General features: G+C 40.2%; 1 protein-coding gene across 1 annotated transcript in view; it reads right to left on the reverse strand.

Moving 5' to 3' along the window:
* The window catches only part of si:dkey-22o22.2 (neural-cadherin), a 110,976-nt gene that overhangs the window by 25,233 nt on the left and 69,474 nt on the right, over positions 1–16,269 (reverse strand). Inside the window, exons 13-17 of the mRNA XM_061674756.1 lie at positions 13,089–13,338; positions 12,085–12,212; positions 11,705–11,891; positions 10,296–10,439; positions 3,754–4,037 (exon numbers count right to left, since the gene is read on the reverse strand). Coding sequence (XP_061530740.1) covers positions 3,754–4,037; positions 10,296–10,439; positions 11,705–11,891; positions 12,085–12,212; positions 13,089–13,338 — 993 coding nt within the window. The remainder of the gene's footprint in view (positions 1–3,753; positions 4,038–10,295; positions 10,440–11,704; positions 11,892–12,084; positions 12,213–13,088; positions 13,339–16,269) is intronic.

The raw sequence follows: 16,269 nt of genomic DNA on the forward strand, positions 1-16,269 counted from the left end.
ATTATTTTTGTGCATTTAATTTTACAGTTAATTCCAAATGGGGTTCCATTAAAGAGCTTAAAGCATGCTCAGGGAGGGGGGAAGAACATACGTTACATGCTTGCTACAAGATAGGATGGGTTCAGGGTGAGTTTACAACGCAGTAACTTGCATAAACAGTATAACCCGCGCTGCGGCAAAAGAGTCGTTTTTCTTCGATTATAAAGTTTATATATTACAACTAAAAGCCTGGATATAATATACAGCGGGCGTATTTATTGTTATTTTATTCATTTAATTATTTTTAATAATCTCTTCATCTATTTAAACTCACCTGGATGTTTTTTTCTCCCCAAACTACAAATTTGAGAATCGACAAGGAATAGAATCGTTAAGCAGTATCGGAAATGGAATCAGAAAAGTCATAAATTCCTATCGCTAATTGCAACTGAGCTGCAAATTAGTCGTTTCTTTTAATAGACCAGGATATATGCCTATGAGTATTGTTAAATGCTGTGTTGCTGTGCTGTTTGTATTCAAATATCAGTTGATTTAAGGCTTATAACTAATGCAATATCGTTGCAAGTTTCATTAGCCTGTCTTAAGTGTTTTGCATTATGAGTTAGCATTAAGCTACCAGACTTTCGTAAAACAAATTTATGTGATTTGGTTAAATATACTAATGTGTAATTCTCTTTGTTTTATGTTTAGGTTTACAGCAAGCTTCAACAGGCTTTGACAAACAGCTTGGCGCTAGCTTGTAGGACAAACAAGCAGTCATACTCACATTCACACCGATAGGGCAAGTTAGAGTCACCGTTGAGCCTATGCAGCTTTAATTATGATCTTTTTTTCCTTTTCCTCAAATCATACTCCATTGATACTATGACCAAGCAATCCAATAACCACTGTAGTCTTGCTCTCGTCTTATCACAATGTTTTTCATTAAGCAGCCACATGAAAATAAACATTCCCTTCGGCTTCGTCACCCGTTTGCATCCTTTTATCTCCCCTGACAGCACCACCCGGCTGTCAGGCGTGCAATTAAAACTTAACGGCAAAGTCGGCGCATAAGAGAAAGCAAAATGACAAATGAGTGTTCCGTCTCCTTCTTGTTTACAGAAAGCTTTGATGTGATCCCGTCGCTGCCTCCACCTCCCTTATGTGTGTTGTCACGGCGATGAGCTAAACCCTTGATTCCAAACCACTGTGCTTTGAGAGATCATCAGGTATGCTGGAATTATCCAATTTATTTATTTATTGAATTAGTCTGAATATTACCATTTATTTACAACAAATGTATTTTTCATCTTTATGCCTGCTAGAAGCGCCTCGGAAAATGGATGGATGGATGGATATATAGTGACTAGCAGAACAATGAAATGCTCTTCCACTAGATGGCAGTACGATTAACCTGCGTATCATCTTTTGCCATTTTTACAACAGAATAAGTCACGACACACGTCATCCGTGTGTCTTTTATTCAATTCAAGAGTTTAACAGCTTTACGGTCAACTAAACGGGCCCAGATTTCACACTAGGTACATTTTTTGGTAAATTGATACGAGAGTATCATTATTTCAGGAGATGACACACCTCTAAAAAATTTTATAATAACACCTCTTCAGTCCCCGCTGCCGGAGTGGAGAGAGTGAACTAGAGGAGAGATATATTGCGCTACCTAGGCCACATCATTTTAAGGCACAGCACACCAATGTACTCCATAGTGTGTGTGTGTGTGTGTGTGTCAGCTTCTGCCTTGAATACACTTAATCAAACCAGTTCATTTACATTCTATTGTATTATGTTTTTCTTCATATTTTACAATACAATACTGATTTTCTCTGTTAAAAAAAAACGTAACAAAAACATATATTTTTTTGGGAAGTATCTGGAACAGATTAATGGCATTTCCATTTATTTCATTGGGAAAAGTTGATTTGAAATACAAGTGATTTGAGTTCCAAGCACAGTCACAGAATGAATTAAACTCAGAAGTCAAGGCACCACTGTATAAGCCTGTGAGTATTGTTGTATACTCTGTTTTTATGGGTTGCTGCTCCCTGTGTGTTAAAGTACCATTTGTTTGAAGGTTCATAATTACTGTAACATTGATGCTAATTTGTGTTAGACCGTCTTTGACGTTTCACATTATATGTTAGCATTAAGCTAGAGGACTTTCATTAAAAAATAAAAATAAAATAATAATAATAATTTTAATTATTGGTTGGATATTTTGTTGTTTTATAAAATGTGTATTTCTTTATTGATATATGAGTCAGTTTTATAGTAAACTTGATCTGGGAGTGACAAAAGATAACTTTTTTAATAAACTGAACGTGCAACAGAGTCCTCCTCTTTTTGATTCCTTCAATGTGATGTTATATGATAGTCTCCCATTTCTTGACAGTGTAGTGAGTGTGAACAGGCGCTAAGGAATAGTTATATATTAGATTTTTCTAATGTAAAAAGGCAGGTTGGGAAACACAATACACAGAGGAGGAGGAGAACGGAGCAGAGGTGACGTGAAAACCATTCATTTCAAATTGGATTTTCCCCATCGGTTGGATTGTGTGAACACACAGGGATGAAAAAGAGGGCAGGTGATGGCATGCCAAAGTGAGCGGGCGGGCGCACATCAAATCAATTCCAGGGGAAGCGGGGCCAGGCGGTGGACCGGGTGACACGGCGGATTACTTCCCTGCCCTCTGCGGCGCGCCTCCATTTTGCTAATCTGATTGAGTGCGTTATGGCAGGAAGGTGTGACCAATGGCGGATGAAAGCCACAGGACGATGGGGAAAAGAAAGAGGAGGAAGAAACTTTTCAGAGGATGTCTGACTCTTGACCGGAACACCGGAACACACGTGTGATGTGTTACAAGAGTATTGGGACACCCATCATGAAGTAAAAATATGGAGTTTGGCCAAAAGTATCGAGACACCCAAATAAAGTGAAATGTGAAATTGAGACACTACAGAACGTGAAAAGAAGAAAACGCTGAGTTTTAACAAACGTATTGGGACACCGATAGAAAAAAGAAAAGAAGACAGACAGAGATTGGACAAAAGAATTGGGACACCTACATAGAGTGATATAGAAGAAAATGTTCAGACTGGACAAACGTTTAGGGACAATAACAGAGGGTGGAACAAAGACATGGAAATTGGACATACGTTTTGGGATACGTACACAAAGAAGAAAATGTGTAGTTTGAACAAAAGTATTGGGACAGCCAACTAAGCAAAAATAAGGAAATATGACATTTGTACAAACGTATTGGGACACAAGCAATTCAGAAAATATGGACTTTGGAGAAAAGTATTGAGACAGTAAAATAAAAGCAAAGAAAATGTGAACAAAAGTATTGGGGCACCTACAGAACGTGAAAAGAAGAAAACCTGGAACAAAAGTATGAAAGTGAAGAAAAAATAGTTTGGGCAAAAGTACTGGGACACATATAGGAAATGAAAAGAAAATATAGAGTTTGGACAAAAGTATTGGGAAGTGAAAAGTGAAGAAATGTGGACAAGATATTGGGACACACCCACACAAAGTGAAAAGACAATGTTGGGTTGGGACAAAGGTATTAGGACACAGAAGAACTGAAAAGAATAAATTGAGGTGTTTAAAGAAAGTAAACGTGATGAGAGTATGGACAAAATTATTGGGACACTAAAGTCAGTGAAAACTGAAGAAACTCTGGACTATTATCCCAATTCTTTTATTTGTACTGAAAATAAATCCCCCCAAATTTCCAAACATTACTGACGCACCTCCATGATGAACACGGGGAGCTCGGTGAGCTCCTCCTGGACGACGGCGTGGTACTCGCTGAGGCTGAAGACGGGCGCCTCGTCATTGCGGTTGACCACCTGCACCACTACCAGTGTCTCGTTCTCCCACTTGCCGTCCGAGGCCACCAGTCGCAGCTCAAACCGCTGCTCCATCTCGTAGTCCAGCGGCTGTGCCACAAATATGGTGCCCACCTCTGGCTCCACGTCAAAGGTGCCCATGGTGTTGCCTGCCGCGATCTGGTAGCGCAGCTTGGCGTTGGCACCTGTGGTGGTGAGGGGAGGGGGGATAGATCATTTTAAGTGGGTTTAGTACGAGACACACTGCGAAGAAGAGTTCAAATACGTCGAGTTGAAATGACAGTGAATGAATAACTGCAGCTCTTCAGTCCCTGGACACTTCATTAGGTACACATGTACAACGTTTCTTGTGATCTGTGACACTTGTGTGGCATGTTGCACCGTGTACATTGATAATAGCACATTTGCATACCTCGCATGTGTTTGTATGTTTGCTTGTCTTTATTTCTCACCTGCCAAGGGACTACGTATGCAAACAAGAAGCCTCTGGTATATTTACATTTGTATTGTATATGCTTCTTCATGAATATTCCTTAAACAGGGTGCATGCACACACGAGTAATAGTGTAGTGATGTACTGGCACAGTATATGCAGCTATTCATCTTTCACGTAACAGGAAAACAAAATAAGATGTGTTGAACATCACTGGTCGTATAGTATTTATTGTTTGCGTTGGTTCTATATGTTGTTTCGATGTTGGTTCTGTAGTGGTATATGTTGTGTTATGTGTTGAGTGTAGGTTGGATTTGTGTTGATTTTTCATTGATGCCATGTTAAGCCTGTGTTTTTTGTGTGTGTTGTTTCAGTGTTGGTTGTGTGATAGTCGTATGTTAGTTGTTTATGTTGTGGGTGTATGCTGGTTCCACGATGGCTCTTTGTTGTTCTGTGTCGATTTGGTGTTGTTGTAATGCAATGCTTTGCTATGTTGGTTCACTGTTGGCTATGTGTTGTTTCTGTGTTGGGTTTATGTTGTCCAGTGTTGGAACTATGTTGGTCGTGGGATGGTTCTATTTCGGTTCTATATAATTTAAGTTGGTTGTTTTGTTGGATCTGTGATGCTGCTTTGTTGGTTCTGTGTTGTTTCAATGTTTTTCATGTGATGGTTTTGTGCTGTTATGCATTGCTTCCATGTTGGTTTTATGTTGGTTCTGTTGTGTCCTGCGTTGGTTCTATTTTGTTGAAGCGATCCTTCCATTTTTGACTCTGTGATGGTTCTGTGATCCTTGCGTGTGGATCTTTGATGTCTGTGGGTCTGTGTTGTTATGTATTGGTTATATGTTGGTTCAGTGTTAGTTCTATGTTAATTCTGTGGTGGTTCTATGTTGGTTCTGTGTTGTTTAAGCGTTGCCTCTATTTTGGCCTCTGTGATGGTTCTGCATTGGTTCTTTGTTGTATCATAGTTGGTTCAGTGTCATTTATGATTTGGTATGTTCTGTGTTGTTGATACTGTATGTCGTGTATATGTTGGTACTGTGTTGGTTCTATGTTGATAATATGTGGGTTCTTAGTTGGTTCTATGGGGCATCTACCTACTGTACCGGTATCTATCGCTATATTCACGTCATGTGAATATAGCGATAGAAAGGATCAGTAGAATTCAAACAAAAATACGTTCGGCACACATGGCCTTGGTACACACATAAACACACGCGCGCACACATACACACGCACAGACAGATGCATGATGGGAGCCCAGAGGCAGGTCCGTCTGGGTTGAGGCTCGCACAACACCGACTGGCACCGAGGAGAATTTAGCAGACTATCACCATCTGTGGAGACACGCAGAACCTCCATCAACCACACACTCTAACTGTGTGTGTGGGTGCTTGTGTGTGTGTGTGTGAGAGAGAGAGAGCTTGTGTGACAGCTGAAGTTCACTGTTCCTTCACAGCCTCTGAGCACGATCTGTGGTGACCAATGTGTGTGTGTGTATGTGTGTGTTGAAATGTGTACGAGGGAGTAGCTCCAGTGGTTCCTCGCCTGCAGCAGCCTCACTAATGATCAGGCGGGCCATATGGCATTGGCCTCTTCAAACACACACACACGCACGCACGGACACACGTACACACACCGGTGCTGATTTAATTGGCAACCCAGCAGGAGACTCTAAAATGAGATGAAGGTCAGTAGAGGGCTCCTTGTGAGGTGGACCTGAGGGGGGAATTGTCCCCCAGCTGTGACTGCAGATCCACGCTCTGAAGGACTCCAGATCACTCCCAGCTCAAAGTTTCATTACATCAGGATACAAAAAAAAAAAAAAAAAAAAAGTCTCTAGAGTGGTACAATACTTCAAACCACATGTAGGTTCTGTGATGGTTTCATGATAACGCTGTGTTGGTCAGTGAAGGGTCTATGTTGGTTCTGCATTGTTACTGTGTTGGTTCTGTCAGGGTTTTATGTGGGTCTATATTGGGTCTGTGAGTGTTCCATGTTGGCTTGTGTTGAGTATTTGTTCATCTTTGTTGGTACTGTGATTTTGCCATGTTGGTTCTATTTTGATTCTGTGTGGGTCCTATTTTGGTTTTGTGTTGTTAGGGTGTTGGTTCTATGAGGGTTTTATACGGGTCTATATTAGTTCTGCGTTTGGTCTATGTTGGGTATTTTTTAGTCTATCTTGGTTCTGTGAGGGTCAATGCGGGCCTATGTTGGTTCTGTGTAATTTCTATGTTGGTTATTTGCTCGTCCATGTTGGGCCTGTGTTTTTCCTGTGTTGGTTTTGTGTTGTTCTATGACATTGTTACTGTGTTGATCCTATGATGGTCCTGTGATAGGTCCATGTTTGTTCTGTGTTGATCTGTGATGGTGTTACTGTGACAGTTCTGTCAGACTATTTTTTTGCGTTTTCTGTGTTAGTTTTGCATTGATAATGATGATGATTTGCTAGTTTATATTGGTACTGTGATGTTGTGATCTTGGTTGTATGTTAGATTTCTGATGTCCAATGTTGGTTCTGTATTGGTCTGATGTTTCTATTTCGGTTCTGTGTTGTTTCTCTGTTGGTTCTGTTTTGCCTCTATGGTGGTTTTGCTCCTTTGGTCCTATTGTGTTACTATGTTAGTTCTGTGATGGTTTTTATGTTGGTTCAATGTTGTTTATGTGTGGGTTCTAAACAGCTTACAAGACAAGTGTGTGTGTGTGTTTGTGCGCGCGTGCTCATCCATGGTGAATATGTGTGTAAGTGTTGTTTGTGAATGTGTCGAAGTTTTTAAGTGTGTGTATGTGTGTGTGTGAAGCTCTAGGCGACACCGGAGCTAAAGAGCCGACTCGGCAGAATCTTAAACAGCCTTTTGATCTCATTAGCAGACGCACTTAGTTCGGCACATTTTCCAGTCGGAGGGCCGAGTAGGATGCAGAAATCACACAGGGTGACAAAGAACTGCACCGACTAATCAGCTTTACGGGGCAGCACGGGGAGGGAGTAAAGTAGAGGGGGGCTACACGAGGGGTTTCATCCATCCCATACTTTGCCTCTTTAGTACGGCAAACTAGACATCAAGATGAAGGAAAAAAATATATTTTAAAGGGGTTTCCTCAGCCTCTCCATGTAGCAAAAATACAAATATTGGACACATTCGGTTGGTGCTCTGTTGTTCCTATTTTGGTTCTGTGTTGTTTCTCTGTTGGATGTCTATTGGTTCTGTTGGTTTTGTGATGGTACTATGTTGGTTCTATGTAGGCTCTATGTAGGTGCTGTGTTGGGTTTGTGATGGTTGTAGAATAGTGGTTGTAGGTCGGTTCTGTACTATTCAATGTTTTTTCTCTATTGGGGCTATGTTAGTTCTATTTTGGCTCTGTTGTATTTGGGTGTGTGATTTGTATTTTGGAGGATGGTTCTGTGTTGGATCAATGTTGAATTTATGTTAATTCTGCGTTAGTGCAATGTTAAATCTATGTTGGTTCTGTGATGATATATGTTGGTCCGGCGAGTGCTCTACGTGGCTCTATGTTGGTTCTACGTTGGTTATGTGTTAGTCGATGTTGGTTCTGTGTTGCTTCTATTTTGGTTCAATGGTGTTTCTATGTTGGTTCTATGTTAGTTATATGCTGATTCTCTATTGGTACTGTGTTGTCGGTTGGTTTTGTGTTGCATCTCTGTTGGTTCTGTGTAGTGTCTGTGTTGGATTTATGTTAAATCTAGCTTGGTTCTGTGTTAGTCCATGTTGATTCTATGATGGGTCTTGTGTGGATTTGATGTCAGTCTATGTTGGTACGATGATGGTTCCATGAGGATTGGTCCTGCGAGGGCTCTGTATGTTGGTTATGTGTTCTATGTTGGTTCTGTAGTCAGTCTATGTTGGTACTGAATTGGTTCTACAGTTCTGTTGTGTCTGTGTTGGTTCCAAAGGTAAAGGTTCCCGACTGAGCTCCAGTAATATTTGTTCTACCCACAGAGCAGAGAGAGCCTGATATGCCTGGGAGTAATGTTAAATGCTGTATTTGTATGCGCTGCTGCTCCGTGTGTGTAAAAGCACCAGTTGTTTGAAGGTTTATAATTACAGTAACATCTATGCTAAATTCTTTTAGTCATCTGTGGTGTTTCACATTATGCAGTATGTTAGCATTAAGATAGTGGACTTTAGTCAGACCAAATTATCTAGTTTGGTTGAACATTTTGATGTTTAAATATGCAATGTTTAATTCTCTTTTATGTATGGTCTCTCTATATCGCGGATTTTCACCTATTGCCAGTGGGTTTGGAACATATCCCCCACAATAAGCGGGGGTTCACCGTAGAATGTGCGGGTGTACCTAATGAGGAAAATGGACCCAAAGGCCTCACCAGACTGTGTGTCTCACATCGAGCGACAGAACAGACAAAGCGAAAGGTGCAAAAAGATAGTGAAAACAAGCCAACCCCTCGGAGGCTGCCAGGCATCGCCAGCATCCGGCGTCATTACGACGACAGAAAGAGAGACGGCAGTTTTGTTGATTTGTGGCCTCCTGTTGCTCATTGGTGAAGAGCGGAGGAGGAAGACGAGCGAGGGACCAACACAAACAAAAACATCAAAACTATCCTGCTCAGGGGGAACGGTGGTGGCGCCTGCTAACGAGGGGAGGAGGTCGGCGGGAGATTGTTTGGGGCGGGGGAGTTCTTGTGGCGTTTGGATGGTGACGTGTTAGAACCAGAAAAACGAGAATAATACAATACAGTAAACCCTTGTCTAAATAGGAAAGTAGTTGCAGTTTGGTGTCAAAAAAGTACAGTGGTCATTTGAGATTATTTTGTTCTGTGACCAAGCTCGTAAAACTCAATTTACTCGTACACTAGTCTTGAATCTGTGTCATTTCTATTTTGGTTATGTGGTGGTTATGTTTAGTAGTATGTTGTTGGGTATATGTTGGCTCTACAGTATGTTGAGTCTGAATTAGATCTATCATGGTTCTATTTTGGTTGTGTGCTGGTTTTGTACTGATTTTGTTTTTCTTAGTTTATCTGAGTTCTGTGTTCATCCTGGGTTGGTTCTATGATTTTGGTTGCGTGTTGGTTCTGGTGTCGATGATAATTTCTCTTGGTGTTGCTTCTATATTAGTTGGGGGTTGTTAACTCAATTTACTCGTATATAAATCTATAAATGTTCTCTGTGTTGGTTTTGTGTTGTTCTGTTACACTGTTTACTATGTTCTGTGATGGGTCTATGTTAGTTGTTTGTTCGTCTGTGTTGGGTCTATGTCATGTTGGTTCTATCATGGCACTATGTTGGGTCTGTTGGTTCTATCATGGTACTATGTTGGTTGTGTATTGGTTCTGTGTTGATTTTTTTCCCGTCTTCGTTGGTTCGATGTTTGTTCAGTGTTCATCCTGTGTTGGTCCTATTATGTTGGTTGTGTTTTGGGTCTATGCTGGCTCTGTGTTTGTTCTTTTATGTTCGCTCTGTGTTGGTTCCATTATGTTGGTTGTATGTTGAAACTCTGTTGGTTCTGTGTTGTCTATGATGATTTTGCGTTGGTACTATGTTGGTCCTGTGTTGGTTCGATGTTAGGTGTGGAGCAGGGGTAGGGGAATTTAGGGGAGCGTATGGAGATTGGATAGTGAGATTGTACAACCACAAACAGCAGAATAATACTAGACCCTGCCTAAATAGGAAAGTAGTACATTTTGGTGTAAAGGAAGTACAGTGGTAACTTGATTTATGAGATTAATTTCGTTCCGTGCCCCTACTCGTAACTTTGTTTAGTCGTTTAGTTTGTTTTTTAGTAAATCAATGTCCCCAGCGTTGAAATGAATTGAAATGCCATTCATCCATTTTAGATCCCCAAAAAACACCATCAGCCAAGATGTATCACGTCAACATATACCTATTACTACTTTACTATTAGCTAGGGCCTCGGTGCCATCTTGTGGCATTTTAGAGCATGCTGAATTTGTGAAAAAGCGTGGGTTTACTGCACTTTTATTATCATCTTTTTTTGGATTAAATTTCCTAGGCTGTGACTCACTGACCTTCGTCATAGTCGTTGGCGGTGACGGTGATGATGACAAAGCCCACCTCCTTGTCCTCCTCTACGCTCACCTCGTACACTGAGCACAGGAATGTTGGCGCGTTGTCGTTCACGTCGGCCACGAAGATCCTGACGTAGGCCGTGTCTGAAAGGAAGACGTCCGTTAGGAAGAAAATGCTAACAGGGTTACCGTGGATTTTATTGGTTCTGTGCGGGTTGTACATGTAACTGGTGACACTTTTCTGTGCGCCGTCAACTCTACCTGGGGTTCTATCCCACGCTGCCACCGCGTCATGTATTGGGAGACGGGTGCGCTGACCGCTGAGCTAAAACCCTGGGCTGCCAACTCAGCTGCCAGCACCCTCTTTAAGAATGGGAGAGTGAGGTTTCCTAATGTAAATCCGCCTCCTGTTGCTCCCGTTCCATACAGAATGTTAATCTGTGTTGGTGTGTGTTTTGGATCTGTATTGTTTCTATGTTGCCTTTACATTGGTTCAATGCTGGGTCTAAGTTGGTAAAGTTTTTCTGTGTTGGGTCTATGTTGGCTCTGTGCTGGTACTATGTCATTTCTGTGTTGGCCTACTTTGTTTTTGTGTCGGTACTATGTTGCTTTTATGTTGGCTGTGCGTTAGTTCTATTCAGGTTCTGTGATTGTTCTGCATTGGTTTTGTATTGGTCCTGTATTGGTTTCAGGTTGGTTCCATATTCAGAATCAGAATCAGAATCATCTTTATTTGCCAAGTATGTCCAAAACACACAAGGAATTTGTCTCCGGTAGTTGGAGCCGCTCTAGTACAACAGACAGTCAATTTACAGAACACTTTGGAGACATAAAGACATTGACAAAAAACAATTGTGCAAAAAGATGCAGAGTCCTGTAGCACTTAGAGCAGTTCGAATGACTAATATTGCAATAGTCCGGTGCAATGACCATTGTGCAAAGGGCGCCGAGACTTCAAGGAGTGTATGCGGTTTAAAGTGACGAGTAGTGCGATCATCTGGGACAATGTTGGTTGTGCAAATGTTACAGATACTCCTCAATCATTGGTTCTGTATTAGTCTATGTTGGTTCTGTGTTGGTGCTGTGATGGTACTGAAGTTGAGTGTACATTGGTTCCGTTTTGTTTATGTTAGTCCTATATGGTGTCTATGTTGTTTCTATTACATTTGGTTACATGGTTCTATTACATTGTTGTGTGTTGGTTCTATTAAAAATGTTCTGAGTTGGTACTGTGTGTGTTCTGTGTTGGTTCTATTTTGTTGGTTCTATTACTTTGGTTGTGTCTGGTTCTAATATGTTGTTTCTGTGTTAGTTCTATTAAGTTGGTTCTCTGCTGGTTCTGAGGTCTATTACATTGGTTCTATTACAGTGGTTCTGTGTTAGTTCTATTCTGGCTTTGAGTTTATTACCCGTGTTGGGCTGTCCCTGCTGTCCCGGTCTTGCTGATTCAGAATCGTCCTGCGACTGGACCTCGATGAGGTAGGAGGCTTTCTGTTCTCGGTCGAAGGAGGCCCGAGTGGTGATGGTGCCGCTCATTGGGTCAATGCTGAACAACCCAGAGTCTCCACTCTCATCCTTCAAGATGGCATAGTGGACCTGAACGGACCAGGAAAGACCAGGACTGTGATCAGAATCATTGACTCAAAAGACTGCTACCATAATGCTAAGACACGATAAATACGCCATAGAAACTAGCATCAGTGTTGCAGGAGTTACAACCATTTAAGCAACAAATATTTTAACAACACATAGATAGACAATACCAATATTCAGAGACACATATTCTCACCATGCCATGAAGGCCTGAGTCCAAGTCAACGGCCGACACCTGAGCCACTGACGTGCCCACCTCGGCCCCCTCGGGAACCGTGGCCTCGTACGTGGATGACAGAAAAAAAGGAACGTTGTCGTTCACGTCTGAAGAAAGAGGACATCACGGTAGATTTAGAGGGCTTCTTTAAGCATTTACATAATCGAAGAGTCTGTATGTAATACTTGTTAATTTAGCTGTTTTTTTCCCCAAAATTAGAATTTTTATATTGTATTTTTAAAAAATTTATTCAATGATTGGTTAATTGAGTTATAGTAAATGATATCCAAATTTATATATGAGTAAAAATATAAAAAATATTACCTATTTTACTAAATAATTGGATAATTTGTTAAAATTAAACTGAATTGATTTAATAAAAAATGAACAATGTTATTCAGAAAGGACACAGTTAATTTGAATAAAATATGTAAATTAATAGTTACTTAACATTGTTTATTGTATTAGTATAATACTAAAAATTTAAGCAAAGAGAATGAATTATTGCTTTTTATATTTGAATATAAAAAGTACACACAAAATTAAAAAAATGTTTTGTAAACTGGCTAATTCATAATCAAACATTGTAAAAAATAAAATACAAAATGTGAGTAAATATTAAAATCATGTATCGTTTTAGCATATATTGATCATAAATATACAGTATAAAAATATTTAGCTTAATTTTAAAGCCTAACCGAAGCTTAAAACACTAGATTGAAACCCTTCTTTGAAAGCCCAACCCTGTTTTGAATAATACATTTAAATGTTATCTTGAAAAGCTTAAGCCTAAAATACACATATCCAATTTAATTTTTAAATTGAATTTGAAAATAAACTATTTGACATATCCATGTTAACTCCTTTTTTGATCTACACTGGCTCATCTGTTTTCAAAACCAAATAACTGAGGCTATGAGCACAAACATTCAGCAGTAGAGTCCGGATACGAAATGATGGCAATTGGAAGAAGAGGTCCTCACCTGTGACGTTGACGTAGACGGTGGCGAAGGAGGCGAGTGGTACCGCGGCGACATTCTGGACTCGAACCCTGAGGGCGAAGAAGCGCGTGGTCTCGTAATCCAGGTTCTCGGCCACCAGGATGGACGCCGAGCCGCCCGCCCGGTTGGGTTTGATGTAGAAGCGTACGGGCATGTTGGTCTCGGGCACTTGACCCTCCTCCATGTTGTAGGTGACCCGCGGGTCACCCAGCGCTGACGTGGCCTTCACAGTCTGGGGACGTAATTAGTTCAATCATACATAATTAGACTTTGATTGTGTCTGACTGATGGTAATATTCAGTATTTGTTCTGTGTTATGTTGATTCTGTGTTGATTCTGTGCCATCAGTCTGTTCGTTCTGTGTCTGATCTGTGTTTGTTGTTGTTTCTGTATTGAACCTGGGTCTATGTTGGTCTGTGTTGGCCCTATGTTGGTTCTATAATTGGTGTATATTGGATGCGTGATTGTACTTTGTTGGTACTGCCAAAAAAACCTATTTTGTTTTTTTTGGTCACTGAACCAATAGTTCATTGTATCTGTGTTTGTTCTGCGTTGGTTCTGTAATGGGTCGATGTTGGTTCTCTGATGGTTATGTTTTAAATTGATTCTGATAGGTAAAGAAAAACACTCTTTGCTCTTCACTGTAACTAGTATTGGTCTGTGTTTCTAGCTGATGTAAAAGTTTGATAAAATTGAACAGCGGAGTGGAGCTTCTCTTGCTCCTGACATGACACGTGGAGGTCATCCATTTTTTCACAGCGACTCTTGACAAAGATCAGACGCGCCGAGCGAAAACATCGTCATGACGACGCTGTGAAAAGAACGCCTGGCCGCGCGTCACCTTTGAGCACGAGGCTGCATATCATCCTTGTAAGGACAACAAGGAGCAACCACAAAGAGCTAACGTCACAGAATGTTCCGGAACCTTCCGGAGAATTCTTGAACAGTCTTCCCAGAGCAGACTGACCATGTGTTTCTTTAAATGGAAATGATAGAAATGTTGTTGGTTGTATGTTGGACTTTTGCTTGACGTTCGAGTGGGTTATTTTTGGGAGGTTCCACTTTATTCTAATCTTTGTATTTGACCCGGGGACAATCTCTACTGTCATCCTCTCCACACTCAGAAAAGAAAAAACACTAACTTGTCTTCAGGCTAGAAAAGATGAAAAAAAACAAAACAAGCACCGGGAGGAATTTTTCCATTGAAGGTACCACATTTTCCGGTTGTGACACTGAGTGAGAAACGCTGTCCGAGGACTTAAAACACAGAAACACTCTCAGCCTGACTGTCATCAAAACACGTAAACAACACGCTTAACACACTGTGTGGATTATTTCCAGTCATTGGGTTTATTTCCATTGTGGAAGGTGGCGATTATCATAGATAACCGGTGACGAGTCATCACATTAACGCAAACTGATACATACAGTTTGACGTGTGACCTAGTATGCTGTGTCGTTTTAAAACAAAATCTTTATGGACTATTTGTATTCTTCATGTTAATTTATATTGCGCAAGGTAAACTGCACTGTGAATATATCGTTTCTAACAATCATAACGCCACAAACATAATTTGACACGTACAAAGTTTTTGGTGGAGACAAGTGAACTTTTATGAAGTTTTAAAAATAATCACAGCACATATGACATTAAGAAAAAAAAATTAACACAAAATGACAGCCTGCCTCTCTACCTCGTTAGCGGTGTAATTAACAAGACGGCTAAATTTAAAACTTGCACTCCTTCGGCGTGTGATTAGCACTCGAGCGGCGAGGAAGGAGCCAGCCAGGGAGACTCAGAGACCACTTCATTAGGTACATGTATTAATTGCATTCAAATATGAGAGCTGTATGAAACATTCTATTGTTGTTACAATTTTCTTCATTTATAATATTTGTTTAATACTGTATATCTCATTGGCTTGTGTACCAAATGTTGTGGCTGTTGAGTGCAACCCAGGAGACCAGAAGTGGTGGAAAGTAACTACAGTACAATTTATTTCATTATTGTACTTCAGTAGACTTTTCAGGTATTTGCACGTGAGTATTTAATTTTCTGATGACTTTTCGCTTTGACTCCCTACGTTTGAAAACAGAGATCTGTACTTTCGACTCCTTACTTTGTCAGATAGGCTCATTATGTTTTGACATGATGTAAAAAAGATCTAAATTGATGTAAAGTCAACCAAGGTTGAGATTTGGATTGATTGAGATCTGGGGGACATATGAGTGTATTTTACAAATAAATAAGTTATAATACATAGATCATTTTACACTTGAGACTATGTGAGTCCCGGGAGGCATAGTTCATGGAAACAATGAGTCCCAGCCATGGAACAATGAGTCCCTGCAACTTAGGATCATGGAATACAGATACAGTAATCCTCCACTATATCACGATACTTGCTTCACGGTCCTGCTAGCTTGCAGATTTTTATTACAGTGTCACTCTTTAATCTTTTATACTGTTTGTACAATATTTTTTTGTTATCCATTGCGCTCTCTTTCTCAATATATTACGTGTTTAGGCCTGCCACGATAGCAATTTTTTATTTTCATTTTTTTACAAAAACCTTCAAGATAAATTAAAGCATTGTTGATGTTATTTTATGCCACTTATACAATGATATGAGAGCATAATAAAGAACTGCACACGTCATACAGATTCTGCCCTGGTAATCAAACATATGAGCACAACAATCTCTCATTTGCTAAAAGAAAGTAGGGCTGCATTTCACAATAAGACCAAGTAAATAAAAAGAAAGTTATAAGTGTGCAAATAAAAAAACATTTCAAAAATAAAAACTTGAGTTTCCACTTTTCTGCATGGCATCTTGGCACAACGGTGAAGTCTCAAACAATTTTACATATTTTAACAAATCTTAACTGAACCATTTTAATTATGTTTGTTTGAAACCTTAGTTTTGTTTCAAAATCGCATAAAACACATATGCGTTTCTAATAAGAGCTCCCAGTGGGAACTTCCCACTGAGAAGTACAAACAAAAATGACTGCCCGTTCCATTTTAAGCGCCATTTGGTCGTCATTTTCTGATCTTTCTCCATCTTAAACTCAATTTACATGCGCTCTCTCTCTCTCTCTCTCTCTCTCTCTCTCGCTCGCTCTCTCTCTCTCTCGCTCTCTCTCTCGTCTCTGTCTGGTC

Source organism: Phycodurus eques, chromosome 4 (genome assembly GCF_024500275.1).
Source record: "Phycodurus eques isolate BA_2022a chromosome 4, UOR_Pequ_1.1, whole genome shotgun sequence".
Classification (NCBI taxonomy): domain Eukaryota; kingdom Metazoa; phylum Chordata; class Actinopteri; order Syngnathiformes; family Syngnathidae; genus Phycodurus; species Phycodurus eques.